General features: G+C 58.4%; 1 protein-coding gene and 1 long non-coding RNA gene across 3 annotated transcripts in view; one reads left to right on the top strand and one right to left on the bottom strand.

Moving 5' to 3' along the window:
* RADIL (Rap associating with DIL domain) overlaps window positions 1–15,586 on the top strand; it is a 64,932-nt gene extending 49,346 nt beyond the window's left edge. For both annotated transcript variants that reach the window (XM_074313977.1, XM_019753631.2), the window contains exons 6-15: window positions 1,602–1,762; window positions 5,217–5,329; window positions 6,360–6,597; window positions 7,338–7,510; window positions 11,201–11,351; window positions 12,372–12,562; window positions 12,723–13,068; window positions 14,131–14,270; window positions 14,677–14,816; window positions 15,271–15,586. In XM_074313977.1, coding sequence (XP_074170078.1) covers window positions 1,602–1,762; window positions 5,217–5,329; window positions 6,360–6,597; window positions 7,338–7,510; window positions 11,201–11,351; window positions 12,372–12,562; window positions 12,723–13,068; window positions 14,131–14,270; window positions 14,677–14,816; window positions 15,271–15,376 — 1,759 coding nt within the window. In that variant the 3' untranslated portion in view covers window positions 15,377–15,586. The remainder of the gene's footprint in view (window positions 1–1,601; window positions 1,763–5,216; window positions 5,330–6,359; window positions 6,598–7,337; window positions 7,511–11,200; window positions 11,352–12,371; window positions 12,563–12,722; window positions 13,069–14,130; window positions 14,271–14,676; window positions 14,817–15,270) is intronic.
* On the bottom strand, window positions 1,356–14,132 carry LOC109459287 (uncharacterized). The gene is made up of 5 exons (XR_012489928.1): window positions 13,117–14,132; window positions 12,567–12,632; window positions 11,946–12,206; window positions 6,549–6,686; window positions 1,356–1,844 (listed from the first exon to the last, which is right to left on the bottom strand). It is a non-coding gene; the product is annotated as an uncharacterized LOC109459287 (long non-coding RNA).
* Window positions 15,587–15,725: the final 139 nt, after the last annotated feature.

A 15,725-nucleotide genomic window follows, 5' to 3' on the forward strand; every position in this document is an offset into this window, starting at 1 on the left:
TGATTTCAATTCTTTTGGATAAATACCCATAAATGGGATAGCTGGATCATATGGTAGTTTTATTTTTAATTTTTGAGGCCCCTCCATACTGATTTCCACAGCAGTTGCGCCAGTTCACATTCCCACCAGCAGGGCATGAGGGCTCCCTTTTCTCCACGTCCTCACCAGCACTTGGTACCCTTGTCTTGATGGTCTTCCTTCTGACAGGTGACATCGCATCGTGGTTTTGATTTGCATTTCCCTGGTGATTAGTGGTGCTGAGCACCTTTTCACATCCCGGGAGCCATCTGTGTGTCCTCTTTGGAGACGTCTACTCAGGTCCTCTGCCCATTGTTTTTTCCCCTGCCCATTTTTGAATTGGGTTATTCGTTTTTTTTGCTTTTGAGTTGTAGGAGTTCCTTTATGTTTTGGAAATGAACCCCTTATCTGCTATGTGGTTTGCAAATCCTTTTGCTGCTCCATAAGTGCCTTTCCACTCTGCTGTTCCCTTTGCCGAGCAGAAGCTTTCAGTCTGCGTAGTCCCCCTTGTCTGGTTTTGCTTTTGCGGCCTGTGCCTTTGGTGTCAGACCCATGAAATTATGTCCCCACTCCGTGCTCACCTGCACCTTGTTTGTGCCCCACAGTGTGTGGCCGGGGCTGCACTCATGTTGACCTCGCTGGGATTGACCCCGAAACTCCAGCTGGCAATCCTGGTGGTTTAGTTTTCAGGAGAGGCCTATCTGTGCCTTTGAGTTCTGGGTGAAATTGAGAAGGGCAATAAATGTTGAAAACAAAATGGAATTAGACTCTAAAGAGCCAAATGAATCCTTTGTTAATGACATGAACTCTTGATGCTGTGTGCACATACGTGTGTCATTCAAACCAGAAGGGACGGAAAGGAGCAGGACTTTGAGGTACGCAAGACAAGCGCAGGCCTGCGCAGCCGTAAACACAGGAGACGGGTCTGAAGCCGGTCCCTTCACTCCCCAGGAGGAGGACAGAAGGTCACACTGTGGACAAAAGTGAAGTGACAGCAGAGAGAGCAAAACTGCCAGCACAAGAGGAACGTGGGGAAGGGAGCCTGAGGTCGCCCTTCAGCCCACGTTGGCTGCTCAGCAGGGACAGACATGGAGGAAGACAGCCTCAGCTCTCCCCCGACACTTCCCCAGGGGCCCTGTCACAGATACGGCCCCAGTGGCTTTCCCGTGGGCCTGATTCTCCAGGACCGCTGGGTCACGCTGATACCCGCGAGTCCCTGAGCTGCTCTGGGTACAACAGGCAGAATTAAAGACCATCTCCCCCGGCCCCAGGCACACAGACACACATACACACACACACTGACATTCACAGCTACCTAACTGTCTAATTCCAAAGGAGAAGATAGGAAAATGGTTTATTTACCAGAGTCCTTTACCAACGGCTGTGGTCACTGGCTTCCTACTGAGGTTTGTAGATGTGCGTCTGGCTGTCAAGTGTCAAACAGGTTATGTATTTATATCTCATTTCCCAGCCTGACCTTGGGAGGTTGACAAATCATAGTTTTTGTTAGTGTCCCATTGAAACGAACGTCTGTATGTGCAGTGATGGTCCAAGTGTCATTCTCCGTCTTTCTGTCTTGGTAGCCAGGAGCCCATCTCCTCAGCCAGCAGTACCCTGGCCAGCCTGCTTCCCGGCCTGCAGCACCTTCTTTTCTGGATGTCCAACTCCATCGAGCTGCTGTACTTTATCCAGCAGAAGTGCCCACTGTACATGCAGAGCTTGGAAGAGGAGCTGGATGTCACAGGTAGGGTTCGTGCTGGCGCTCCCAGGCCAGGTGAGCGTGGTCAGCGTGGTGTCACTGTGCTGTCTCCACGTAGGGCTGGCCACTAGAACAGAGACGGATCCCCTGAGATGGAAGGGACGCTAACAGCTGGCCTAATCTGGCACCTCTCGTCCACGGCACGTTGGCACACTGCCCTCGTCGTTTCATGTGTTGTCCCGCTGTGTTCTGCCTGGGGAAGGCCCAGGGGGATACAGGGCACTCAGCATGCACAGGTGGAAGGACTGCAGTACACGGGCCCCAAGCCATCGTCCCTTACGAGATGCTCCACTATTTCAGAAGTGAGGCATGTCGCCAGTGACAGTTGTAGAATTGTATAATGCACGTCAATTTCAGAGACTGAAATGTGGGACAATGTGCATCTTAGCATTTGTGTAAAGTGCAGAAAACACTAACTGAGAGAGCGACTCTGACGGGGCAGTCTGGGAAGGCTTCATGGGGGAGGTGGCATTTGGCTGCACCCTGAGGCCGGCGTGGGATTCCAGCTGGTGTATGTCTGACGAGGACTATGTGGGGCCTGGAGAGGCATGATGGGTCCTGGGATGGAGCAGAGAAGGAGCAGCAGGACCGTACTTTGCTGGACAGGATGTGACAGCTGGGCACCCAGGGGCTGAGGAGACAGCCTCATGTGGATGAGCTTGGTTTAGCCTGCAGAGCTGTGTTGAAAACAAAGCCGCTCAGGTCCGGTCTGTAGGATTTTGGCCTGTTCCCGGACTGTTCCAGAAGCTGCAGGGGTCCGGAGCAGGCCTGGCTGGCAGCCTCTGGGGCCCAGGCTGCAGTAGTGGGAGGTGCGCTAGGAGGTGGGAGGGGGCCCGGCAGGCAGGACGTGGTCTGGCAGGGTCTGCCGGATGCTGTACGTCTCCATGTGCGCAGCCATGTCTCCTGGGAGGGGCCGTGGGCTCCACGGGAAAGAGCCTGAATAAATACCCTGGACCTCACCCGGTGAGGTGCCAACTGTCCCACTCTGTGCTTCGTGAGGCCTGTGTGGAGGCGGCGGCCAGGAGCTGGGCTGTGGACATGGGCTGGCCTGAGAGCCGCGGCTGGGAAGCCTGGCCAGGCCCATCGCGTGGAGGGGCCGGGCTCCCAGGGCCTCGGCGTCTGGGCTTCCATGGGTATGTGGAGGGAAGTGCTGGATCCATGTGCATCCCAGAGGGCATTCCGGGGCTGCGGCCTGCTGCCTCCGTGCCTTAGTCCCCTTGGGTGGACACTGTTAGACCTCCCAGGACGGGCCGCTGCCCTCTCTGTCCACAGACCTGGCCCTGTCTTGCCTGCAAGGCTTGTGGTCACCTCTCCCCCCAAGCCCCACTAGTCTCCTCGGAGGCTTCTGGCCGCCCAGGACCACAGTGGGATCTGAGTGGGGAGGCTCTACTGGGCTTGGTGTTGGCCAGCAAGCATCTGGGCCTCTGGCCTGTCTCCAAGCGCACGTTGTCCTTCTGTGCGATTCCAGGAGCTGGGGTGTGTTCACAGGGAGCCCCATTTATTCTGGCTCTAGCAGAAGGAGTCAGCTGGGACAGCCCCCCGCCCCCCTGACCTTTAGGCACAGCGTTCAGTGACAAGTCCCACTGATGCCTTCTTGTCGCCTTATTGAGGCTGCAGTTCCGGGGGCCCCTCTGGGCCGGCCCCGCCCAGGCTGGGAGGGACCTGCGTCTGGCTGGTTTTCACAGGAAAAGCTGCTTGGGGGCGACCGGAGCACCTCTGCCTCGCTGCTTCCTCGCTGCTGGAAGGTAGTTTTGGTTGGGGCCTGGATGTTGTGTAGTGGGTGTGAGCACGTGGGCGGCCCAAAGCCCTGCCTCTGCCGGGGAAGCCACAGCAAAACCAGAGACAGTGTCCTGGGCGGTGCAGGCGCTGGAGAGCTCAGAGGAAAAACAGCATCAGCAGAGGTTACAGCCGGTGCCTCGGCCTCCTGACCTTTGGCAGAAGGATCTGTGGGAAGAATTCTAACAACAGAGATGTCATGTCCTGAAAGCTGGAAAAATTGCCTTTTCATCCCCCAAACAGTCTTTATTGTCTGAAGCTCTTATCCAGGCGGCCTCATCTGCACAGGCAGATGAAAGAGTAGCCCCTCGAGGGGGGTGGCGTTATTTTATTCATGTAAAACGGTCCTGTGAGTCTTGTGGCTCTGCCTCAGTGCCCATAGACTGCGGGTGGGGAGGGTTCTTCGGTGCCCAGAGGACGGCCTCTGTCCTGGGCCTCCAGGAAGCCTTGTGTGCTTCTGTAGGCCTGGAGCCTTCTGGAAGAAAGCTGTGTTGCAGCTGGCAGCCTGTTAAGAGCCTCTTGCTCCCCTAGACGTAGGGCCCCAGTGAGGCTTCAGGGAGCATCCAGACTCTGCCAGGAGACCCCGCAGCCAGGCCCTGGGTGGCTGTGTGGCAGACCTCTGGTTCCTGGGAGGTGAGCCCTTGGGGGCTCTGTGGGCCGAGGGGCAGGAGAGCCAGGCACTTGAAGGAGAAGCACCATGAGCAGCAAAACCTCAGTGACAGCAGCGTCCAGATGTGGCAGGGGGGGTGGGCCTCTGATGGCCGGCACGCTGCTTCCCGCCATGTCCAGCAGCAGGACGGCCCCATCCCTGTGCTCCTGGGAGGCCAGCTTCATGCTGGGGGTGATTCTTGGCTCCAGTAGACCGGTGACACCCTCCAGCCCTGGCAGAGACTTCCGGCAGTGGGGCCCCGCTGTGTGGTAATCGGGTAATCAGAGGGCCACTGTGGGTGACCGGGCAGTGAGGAGAGCCGCTGGGCTGGCTAGGCTGTGGCTCGGTCCCGTTGGCACTGGACACAACACCATAGCCGCTGGCCTGCAGCTCCTCATACAGAAGTGAGGATCGCAGAGAGTGCAGGACAGATGGGGGTCCAGTGTCTATTTGCCCCAAATGCTGGTAGAACACAGGTGCTGTGACACCACATGCCTCCCCACATTCTGGAAGGTTCCTGTTAGGAACCCCTGTTAGGGCCTCTGGTTTTGGGGACCCTGTCGCCAGTTTGGCCTCTTGCCTTTCCAGGAACCCCTCCCCAGAAGGAAGGAATCCCCTGGCATCCGCTGGCACCCTCTCTGCCCCTGCAGGGCAGGTCCCCTGCCCAGGCCCCCGCTACTGCCCCCGCCTGGGGAGGCCTACCCAGGGGTGGTTCCAAGTGCCTCGCTCTCCCTCCCTGAGGATAAAGACACCAGTGTCTTCCCTGTGGCCCCTCCCGCATCTGGGGACCCCTTGGGGCTGTGGGGAGGGGTGGCAGGCAGGGCTAAGGTTGGCCTGGCTGCCTCTGTGCCTTTGGCTTATCACATTTTCCAAACCTAAGATGGGAGCGTTGGGCAAGTGCACTCAGGAGGAAGGCGGACGTCTGAAGTCGCTGCCATTCTGGAAGGTTCCTGCACATGCGCTGAGGCCCAGCCGTCCCTACTCAGTCACCCCTGCACTGCTATGTCACTGCAGGCTCGAAGGAGTCACTGTTCTCCTGTGCGCTCTCGGCCAGCGAGGAGGCCATGGCAGTCCTGGAGGAGGTCATCCTGTACGTGTTCCAGCAGTGTGTGTACTATGTCTCCAAGGTGAGCCCGCAGCGCCCGCAGGGGGAGCGCTGCGTCCTCCGGCTCTCCGAGCGGCTATTTCGGGGAACCTGAAAGGAATTGTCTGCTTTTCCCACCTGTCATGGGAAAATGCTTAGAGCCCAAGCATTTTGAGCTCTAACTGGCAGCCACTCCCAACCTGAGTGCCAGCTTCCAGTTCCTCTCCCTCCTCGCTCAGTGTCACTCTTGTCCCATGAACCATCCAGGCCCAACTCTGGAGGCCAGCAGTGCAGTGTGGGAGGCAGAGGGGCGGCCGCTCTGGGGAAACCATTTGAAAGGTGGAATGGGTGTGCGGTGGTGCCAGGCTGCAGGGGCCCTGGCTCCTCCCCGGACACGCTGTCCCAGCAGTCTGAGGGGTGGTCAGCAGCTTGTGGCCCCAGACCAGTCTGCCCATTGCCCCGGCGTCAGGAGTCTCCAAGCTGAGCAGAGGTCAGTCCTGGATGCGAGCCAGGCACGTCTGGTGCCTCTGCAGCCTCCTGACCTTGGCTTTGGCCTTTCTGAGGCCTGGTTCCCTCGGGACAACAGGGTTCTGCTGTGTCCTTGGCCAAGCAGGTTGAGGGTCCACGGGATGCAGTCCAGTGGCCCAGAGCACACGTCCACCAGTTCAGCCATCACTAGGGAGCGCCTGCTTGTCCAGTCTATTCAGGGGCCAAATGGGACTGTTACCCTACATTCTAAAGAGAGTCCCCCAATTGTGGGAACCCCCTTCAGGTGGCCCTACCTGCCACTCTTCCATCCAGTGAAACTTTTGATAAAACAAGAGGGCTGAGCTTTTGCCCCCTCAAGACCCTCAGGGTTGCTGGAGCCCCTGGGTGCCTCCCAGTGCCGTCGGCACCTTTAACAGGAGCTTGTACTGACCCCCGCACCCCCAGGCAGCCCCTGTGGGAGACCATTACTCACTGCCCAGCTGAAACCCCCCGGGCTGTACGTCACAAGGGCCGTCTGCCGAGGCAGGAGCTCGTTAGGCCAGGGGCCCCTGCCAACGGCTGTGGTGTCTTCCTCTCGCCCCCAGTCCCTATACGTCTGCCTGCCGGCCCTGCTGGAGTGCCCCCCTTTCCAGACGGAGTGCCGGGACAGCTGGTGCTCGGCCCCCCAGCTGCCCGAGGAGCTGCGCCGCGTGGTGTCTGTGTACCAGGCCGCCCTGGACCTGCTGCGGCAGTCCCAGGTGCACCCTGAGATTGCTGCCCAGGTGCTGGCCTACCTCTTCTTCTTCTCCAGCACTCTGCTCTTCAATCAGCTCCTGGACAAGGGTGAGGGGCCGGGCTGGGCCCTGGAGACGGCTCCTGAGGACGTTGTGCCACGGTCGGGGCGTCTTGATCCATGGGGGTCCAGGCTGGTGCTGTGGGGGCGGCAGGTAGAAGCTCAGGAGAGTAGGAGATGTTACAGAGCGTGTCCCCATAGGAGCAGGAGCCTGTCAGTGGCTGCAGAGAGGCCCCGGGAAAAGGGGGTTGTGGCCTGCACAGGCCCCTCAGGCCTTTCCTGGTTCCCTTTATTCCCACACAGGGCCACAGCCTCTGTGACAGAGGGAACAGGCTCAGGGAAGTGATGTGACCTTTGATCCTGCCTCCCTGCTACCCAAACTCCTCACTGCAGACGTTCCTCTGTCACCCTGCCCAGGGCTCAGGGGCACTGCTGGGACACAGGGACATGAGCACAGGGACGAGTCCCCAGCACACGGGTGTCACCAGTGTGGATTTCCCAGGCTGGTGTGGGGTCCAAAAGGCAGGATTGGGGTTGGGAGCAAGGGGTCTCACTGTACGTCCCTTTGTACTTGGGATTCAGTGGCTGTCACAGCCCATCCCTGCTCACCCTAGCCCCTCCCAGAGAGGGGCCCACAAGCAGGTTAGTTGCCTTGGAAACCGGTATAAGGTCTTACCTCTGTCCTCTGAAGCCTGGAGTGGGGCAAGGACAGACACAGGGGGCCAGCTGGGGCCTGACTCCCCTGGGGAGGGAGGGCCCGGGGCCTCACCTTTCCTCCCTCCCTCCCCAGGCCCCTCTCTGAGTTGCTTCCACTGGCCCAGAGGCGTCCAGGCCTGTGCCCGCCTGCAGCAGCTCCTGGAGTGGACGCGGAGCGCCGGCTTTGGGGAGGCCGGAGAACGCTTCTTCCGGAAGCTTTCCTGCACACTCAACCTGCTGGCCACTCCCCGTGCCCAGCTCATCCAGGTAGGAGGGGTGGGGTGGGGACCATGTGTTGTCACTCTTGGGTCACCGACAACAGACCAAGCCGAGGGCCACGGACCTGGCAGAGTTGCTTCAGTTCCACAACTGTTCCCACCTGTAGGCAGGCTAATGGCCCCAAAGATGTCTGTGTCTGGTCCCTGGCTGGCAACTATGTGACCCCATATGGCAGAGGGGGCTCTGCAGAGGTGATTAAGGCTAAGGACTCTACGATGGGGAGATTGCCCTGCGTTATCCTGTGGCCCAATCTAATCACATGAGTCCTTCACAGTGGGAGAGAGAGGTGGAAGAGAGGGTCAGAGAGACAGGACAGAATGGAAAAGAGGGACTCGACCCGCCATTGCTGGCTCTGAAGATCGAGGGAGGGGCCACGGGCCAAGCAGTGCAGAGGCCTCCAGGAGCCCAGGACTGCCCTCACCCAAGGCCAGCACGGAAACGGGGACCTCGGCCCTACACCTGCAAGGAAGCGAATTCTGACAACTCAGATGAGCAAGGAGACGGACCCTGGCCTGGAGCCTCCAGAAGGAAACAGCCCTACTGACACCTGGATCTTAGCTTAGTGCGACTGCTCGATGTCTGACCCCTGATCTGTAAGAGTGGACATTGTGTTGCTCTGCTGTGTGTGTGGTCATCTGTTACAACAACAACCAGAGACTAATACACCACCTCCCCCTTCCTTCCCCAGCTGCCTGACAGTTGTCACAGATAATCAGTGAAAGCAGACCAATGGTGCTCCCTTCCTGCCTGGCATAAACCCCGAAGGTGCCCCAGCAATGATGGCGAGAGTCGCCAGGGCAGTCTGGGGAGGGAACTGTTTGCACCAAGTGGGTAATGTGGCTGCTTTGTCATCTCCAGGCAAAGCCCTGAGCTGACTCCAGCATAGACAGTGTAGCATGATGCTCGTGAGGGGACAGTGGACCTTTCAGTTTGATATTAAAAAAGGAGCAATCCACGTCTACCCAAGGATAAAAACCCAGAAAATCTCATGTGTGCATCCGTCACCACTGTTACTAGCTGCTGCCTGTTGAGAGCATCTGTGAAGTGTGGACGGCTGTGCATGTGCCCCTCATTTATGCCATTTATGCCGGCCTCGCAGCACACCTCTGCAGGAGGCCTGGCTGTGACTGCTTCATGAGGCCAGGCTGAGGTCACACAGCCAGTACATCATCGAGCCGAGACTCCATGCCAGTTCTGGGGGCCACTGATCATTCACCAGATACTGAGAACCTCCCACATTAGGAACTGTATGTCTTAAGAATCTTTTCTAAAAGTTATTTAATTCTTTTATTATAAAAGTGAAGCATAGATTCACTTGAGAAAATTCAGAAAACGGGGATATCTGGGTATGGATTGCAGATTGAACATGTGAATTTAGTTTCTTTCCTCCCAAAATATCACTGAACAAAAGCCAAGCGATGCTTTTCAATGGCCTAAGCCCATAAAGAGAAAGAAAATGTAGAGGAGATGAAAACATTTTGGAAGCAGGAAAGCGGAAGGTGAGTAGCAACCACCTTAGCAGAGCTGAGAAAGCTGACTCCTGAGAAGCAATCCAGTTCACCATGAAGCCATCAACAGGCTCTGAAACTGCTGGCACCAGTGCCTCTGGAAGCTGAGTAAAGATGGAGGAAGAACAGCATGGTCTGTCCAGTGGATGCAGTAGCTTGGGGTAAGCCTACCTTGTGCTGAGAACAACACACAAAAGCATCTGTTTAAAGGCACCAGAGAGCTCCTGAAGCAATGCGGACTGAGGGAAAACAGATCCACAGAGGGGGAACCCCAGAACTGTTCCACTGCAGCTTTTCCTCTGGGGGCATTTGCCTCATCTGGGAGCAGGATCTGTGTAAAGCCAAGAGTCCAGGCTTCATCCAGGCAGGGGGCCAGAGCTGGGAAGAGTGACTCAAACAGCCTCGGCCATCTCACAGGCTAGGGAGACAAACATAAGATACTTGAGGGGCCTGACATACTTGGTGTTTTCCCCCTCATGACATTTGACAAAATCCTGAAGCTTCAGGATGTGGGATGGGAAGGGCTTTAAAACTAAGCAAAAAGCTCTGAAAAGCAGAGTGGAATTGATGGAAGTTTGACCCCCACTAGGTCAGGATGGTCAGTGACAATGAAAATACACAAAGCAAACCCGTGGATGCAGTTAAAGCAGTGCTAAGGGGCAAAGTTATAGCTTTAAGTGTATATGTTAGAAAACAAGGGAAGCTGAGAATGATTGTGAAGCAAGGAAAAGAACAGCAAATCAAACCCAAAGAAAGTGGAAGGAAGGGAATACTAGAGATGAGCCAAAATCAATGGAACAGTAGGTACGCATGTAATAAGAAAAGCAAAAAGTCAAGACTTCGTTCTTTGAAAAGTTATTTGAACAGTTGAATAAATGTTTAATAAAACCAAAAGCAATAGGGTGAGGAATTGATTCTTTGAAAAGTTTAATGAAAGTGGGGAAATGCAAATTGACAACATAAAAAATGAATAGGATAGCACCAGTCAGATAACACATTAAAATTGATAGTAATAATATCTCAGTAAAACTGGGGAGATTTTTAAAAGATGAATAGTAAGAGGCTATTATAACCAACTTTATGTTGATAAATTTGACAACGCGAGAAAGAAATACAGGAAAAAGAAAAATTAAAGGACCAATGTCCAAACGGGAGTCCAGAAAGAGCAGGGAAAACAGCAGGGGAGTAAAGATAAACCAAGACAACACCCAGATCCCACGGCGGTGAGTTTCTAGACTGAAAGTGTGGCCAGCAGATAAAACAGCACAGTGCTGAAGCAGCCTCACACCCAGACCCACAGAACAGTGGGCACAGACAAACCAAGAGGAATGAAAATGACACACGCGAAGACTGGTCCCCAGAGTGCTTTCCAATGTCTCAAGAGCAGCGCGGGCAGCTAGAGGACAGCGGAGCCACAGAGCAGCCAAACTACTATCGTGTGAAAGTACAGGAAAGACACTTGCCGCTGGGCCAGGCCAACCATGTTTCCCCAGTGCAGCCTTTTTTGGGAGCTACGAGAAGATCTGTCTCAGAAACGACGGGTAGCCGGGCGAGCAGAGGAAAGGGGTTCCAGGAACCAGGAAAGGAGAGGGGCTCCACAATGAAGGGGACAAAGGGCTTATGGGGAGTGCGAAGGTTGTTTCGTGAGACGAATCCAGCCCTGTCCTCTGGGCCTGTGCCGTTTGTCTTGTTTAAGGGAGCTTGCCCTACCCGAGCTCATAAAGCTGGTCTCGTGTGTCACTTGAATGATGTCGCTTGGGCTTTTATGCCTGTCTTTCTCCTGCTTGAATTCTTTTATGTCGTATGACACAGGGACCCTATTTCATTTTCCCGTTTCCCAGTGATCGTGTGATGATGGGCATGTTCAGTGGACCAGGCACGGGCCTCTCTGGGAATGGCCACCCACTCGGCTCTCAGCCTGGGTGCCCACGAGGCAGCTTGGGGTGAGCTGCCCACTGTGGGGCGGCCATGCTGCGCCGGCCTGTGACCCTGCCCCCACTGACCTCGCCATCCCGCATGGACAGCGGGGGTCTGCGTGCTGGCTTGGGACGTGTGGCCAGGAGCCCTGGCCCTCTGCCTCTGCCCCCAGAGCACTCAGAAGGCAGACCCTCCCTGGGGATGGGCTGTGCAATCCTGCGGCCTTGACCTTGAGCTTGTTCTTGTCACCCAGATGAGCTGGGCGAACCTGCGGGCCGCCTTCCCCGCCCTGAGCCCCGCGCAGCTGCACCGGCTGCTGACTCAGTACCAGCTGGCCTCGGCCATTGGCCCCATGAGTGCCTGGGAGCCGGTCGCCCAGGACTGCCCTGACGCCTTCAAGTCAGGTAAGCACCGTCCCTGGGCAGGTCTGAGGGGCCCTGTGGGCTGTGCTGGGGGCAGGGGAGCTCCTGGGAGGGCCTTCCCTGGAGGAGCCTGCACAGCATCTGGCACCTCCACCCTGGGCCGTCTTCTTCCTCGGTACCCTGCCCTGTGCACCCCTGGGGACCTCCACAGTTGGGAGTCAAGGAGCCCACGGTCAATGGCCAAGTTCCAAGCTTCGGGCGCAAGTCAGATCCGCCCTGGCCCTCAGGGAGCCTGAGGATGGGGTCTTGGCTGGTGCACAGCCCACCAGGCAGAGAGCAGGGACTCCACGCTGGGCGCCACTGTGCTGCCTGTTGGGCACACCCGTGCCATGTATGTACACGCATGTGCACACACAACATACATACGGATATGTACGCACGCAAGTACGTACCTTTTATAGATCAGACAGCACGTATAACAAACAAAATCAGAAATCTGTGTCCTCATACAGATACAGTAGGGCTTTCAACACCATCCGCCCACGCCCTTGTCACCTAGGGGCTAGGCCTGGACAGAGACCAGCTCTGAGCAGGACTCCAGGCTGCAAATGGACAGCATTTGCCCCTCCCACTTACTTGCTCACTGCTGCGGTCTCAGAGGGCGGGCTCTGTGTGGGGAGTGGAGCCTCCCTGCCGACTGCAAGGTGCTCATCATGTTCTAGACCAACACGCAAACGGGCCGTCAGGGTCCCGGGTGCCATGGGAGGCATCAGCTCAGGGCTGCAGACTTGGGCTGACCAGGCTCAGCTCCCAGTGTGGGCAGGCAGTGGGCGCAGGCAGGCGCTGGGGGTGGGGACAGCTCCTGCCCTCTTCTCCATCCTGGGTGGTCACAGGGATCTAAAAGGGACCAGAGTGCAGTTTGGGCTGGTCAACCTGGCCTGGCTCCACCCTCTCCATTGTCCCTGGCAGGTCAGTCTGCTTGTCCCTGGGTCCCCCAGTGTCGGGAGGGGCGGGCAGCCTCCTCCTGGCCAGGAGGTCAAGCAGTCCTTGCCCCGCCCGCAGAGGACGTCCTGGAGTCCTACGAGAACCCCCCACCCATCGTTTTGCCAAGTGAGGGCTTCCAAGTGGACTTGGAGGCAGACGGCCTCGATGACAGCATCTACCAGCACCTTCTCTACGTGCGCCACTTCCTGTGGGGCCTGCGGAGCAAGCCCAGCCCTAGTGGTGGCCCCCCCCAGCCTGAGGGCCTCGAGGTACCTGCGAGTCACTGGTCCGTGGCTCTGGCTTTGACAGCGGGGTGGATACAGCGCCTGGCTGCTGGCCCTGGGGAAGAGTGGGAGTGAGAGCTGGGCCCCCCTTGGTTCTCCCACCGCGGCAGGAGCTTGGTGCCTGAGCGCTTTCTCTCTCCTCCAGGGCCCAAACCACCCCACCCCTGAGGGACACCCCGAGGGCCAGAGCTGTCCCCTGGCTCCCAGGGACCCCAGCAGGGGAATTCGTGAAGCTGGCCCAGCACACGCTCTTCCTTCCGCGGGGGCTCCCCGGGCACTGGGCCCTTCAGGAAGGCAGGCTGGCCGCGGGAGCCGCGGGGGCCCCCAGGCCGGCTCTCTGCACACAGACTCCTCCTGCCTGCTCACCCCTCCCAGCACCCCCCTCGAGCCCACTGTTCCTGACTGGCCCGACCCTGGCGGGCCCTGTGGGAAAGCATTCCTGGAAGGGAAGAGGAATGGACCAAGTGGCCCCCGGGGGGCAACTCCAGAAGGTGAGGCCTGTTCACGCCTGCACCTCAGCCCCCAGGCCCCGCTGGTACCTGGGCAGGTCCCTTTGGGTCATTCCACCTACAGGGACCTGGGCTTTCAGGACCTGCCCATGAACGCCTGCAGGCTCCAGGGGCAGACGGGGAGGGCCAAGGCACAGGGCAGCCGGGCCAGGGGTAGCCTTCTGGGGGACTAAGAGAGTCACATAGGAAGGGGTGGCTCAGGTGATGTGTGCTCAGCAGCAGGGATCGGAGGACGGGGAGGAGGGGGGAGGGGGGCAGGGAGGCAAGGCGTGTGTGTGGGGGTGTGTGCACCTGGATGCACGTGACTGGACGGGCTGGAAGGGCAGAGCGGCCCCAGCCCGGCCCCAGGCGGGAGCTCAGCAGTGCCGACCTGAGTCCTCAGTCTCCTGTGGAGTATGGAGTGTGCCTTGAGGGCAGGGGTCCCCTGGGCCCCTGCTGTTCCTGAGGCCAGTCACCTGTGTGTGGGGGGAACAGGTGGGCACCACAACTGACCTCGTGGAGAAAGCACGGGACCCTCAGGGTGGGGAGGGGAGGCTGCAAAGATGAGAAGAACCCTAGCTCTGGAGGGGGGCAGGCTCCCTGGGGACCTCGTGCTGGGCTGGGCCCCAGGAGCAGGGAGCCGTCCATTAGCAGGGTCAGATGCTTGGGAGGGACAGAGGTAGTCACCACTTAGAGGCGCAGTGGGAGAGGAAAGGGGGCTCAGGGGGGTCCTGTGGAGTGAGGAGGGAGGGCTGAGGGAGAGGGGACTTGGGCATGAGCCTGAGCAGAGCGCCCTTCTCAGTGCCCTGGAACAGCCGGCCAGTGTCCTGGGGCAGCCACGGGGAGGCCCCAGGTGCCCCTTCCGGGCACACGGGGGTGTCGAACACAGATGGGCCCAGATCTCTGTCTTCCTGGAGGAGGTTGGGCACTTACTGTTCATGGTCTTTCCAAACGGCATCTCGCTGGAGCTCCGGGAGCACTTGTCCTCTGGAGAAGCAGCCGAGCCAACATCCCTGGGTCCTGGACTCTGGAGACAGGTACTTGCACCTTCTCTTGCCCTCCTAGGAGACTGTGTGGCCCCGGAGGACCAGCCCCCTCCGGCCCCCTCCAGCCAAAGCTCCAGCACTGACGACTTCTGCTATGTCTTCCTGGTGGAACTGGAACGAGGCCCCTCTGGGCTGGGGATGGGCCTGATCGATGGGATGGTGAGTGGCCCCTGGGCAACTTCTGTTCAGTGCCAGTGTCCTGTTTACCAAAGATGGGCCCACAGTACAGCGTGTGTGGTCACTGGGGGAAGAGGTCGGGTTGGCCCAGCAAGGGCTTAGGCCAAGGGGCTTGGTGGGGGCATGTCTGGAATTTGAGAGAAATGAAAGGGCCTCGTACAGGAGCCACCTCCCCGACCTGCTGTCATTTCTGTCCTCAGACTTGGGGCATCTGTCCTGGGCCTGTGGGGACAGTGTTGGTATCTACTGCTGTCCTCGCAGACACAATGATGACCTGGGCCAGGCCGGGCATCTTGGCTGAGGGTGGTGCTGAGGTGGCCTTTGCTAGGGCCACCTGAGTGTTGCGGCCCACAGAGCCCTGAGGCCTCTGCGTCCCCCCTCCCCCCAGCACACACCCCTGGGCACCCCTGGCCTCTACATCCAGACCCTGCTCCCCGGCAGCCCTGCAGCGGCTGACGGCCGGCTGTCGTTAGGAGACCAAATCCTGGAGGTGAACGGCAGCAGTCTGCTGGGCGTCAGCTACCTGAGGTACCCCATCCCCCGCACCCCCAAACACACACACACCCCTGCCTGTGTGAGCCAGGCCCACCTGCAGGACAAGCCTCGCTCACGCCGATCCTCTGACCGACCAGGTCCTGTCATCAGCCCACTTTAGAGATGAGGAAGTGGAGGCTCAGCCCCTCAGCCCAGCTGCCTGTGGTCACCTCCACCCTACCCTCCCTCGTGTGACCTCTGATGACCACCAGCCCCACCAGGGGTTGAGCACCTCCAGGGTGGGGTGGGTAGCGTGAGCCCAGGTGCTGCCTCATAGCCAGGCCATCACACAGCCCCGTCCATTGGGGGAGCCCTGGGGGTGAAGGCTTGGGCCCCCCTCCTGGGCACCTCCTGGAAGCCCCGCCCACCCTATGGATGGGTGGCAGTGAGTCGTCACCGTCACTGTGCAAGCTGGTCATGCCGTCCTCACCCCCCGCCTGGGTTTCAGAGCCGTGGACCTAATCCGACATGGGGGAAAGAAGATGCGGTTTCTGGTTGCCAAGTCTGACGTGGAAACAGCCAAGAAGATCCGCTTCCGCTCGCCCCCTCCCTAGGAGGCGGGAAGGATGCCGGGGACCTAGCCCTGAGGTTGGCCACACTGCTCCCAGGACACTGGCCACACCTCCCCCTGTGGATAATGTACTTAGTGTATATTTTATTTATGACAGATAACACTAAGCTGTGATGTTTGTTACAGAGCTTTTATGTTTGAAGATTTGAATGGAGACGTATAGATTCAGTAAACTATCTTTCGTATTCTTGGAGAGTGGAAGTGTGTGGAGTCAGGGTAGGCGCCGTTCTAGGCTCCCCCGGGACCCAGGGGGCTGCTGGGAGCTCCACAGGACCCAATGCCCCCCTCCCCACCAGTGTGAGAGACCCTGAGGGGATGGGGCGGGGGTGAAT

The sequence above is a fragment of the Rhinolophus sinicus genome, linkage group LG10 (assembly GCF_036562045.2).
Source record: "Rhinolophus sinicus isolate RSC01 linkage group LG10, ASM3656204v1, whole genome shotgun sequence".
In the NCBI taxonomy this organism is placed as follows: Eukaryota; Metazoa; Chordata; class Mammalia; order Chiroptera; family Rhinolophidae; genus Rhinolophus; species Rhinolophus sinicus.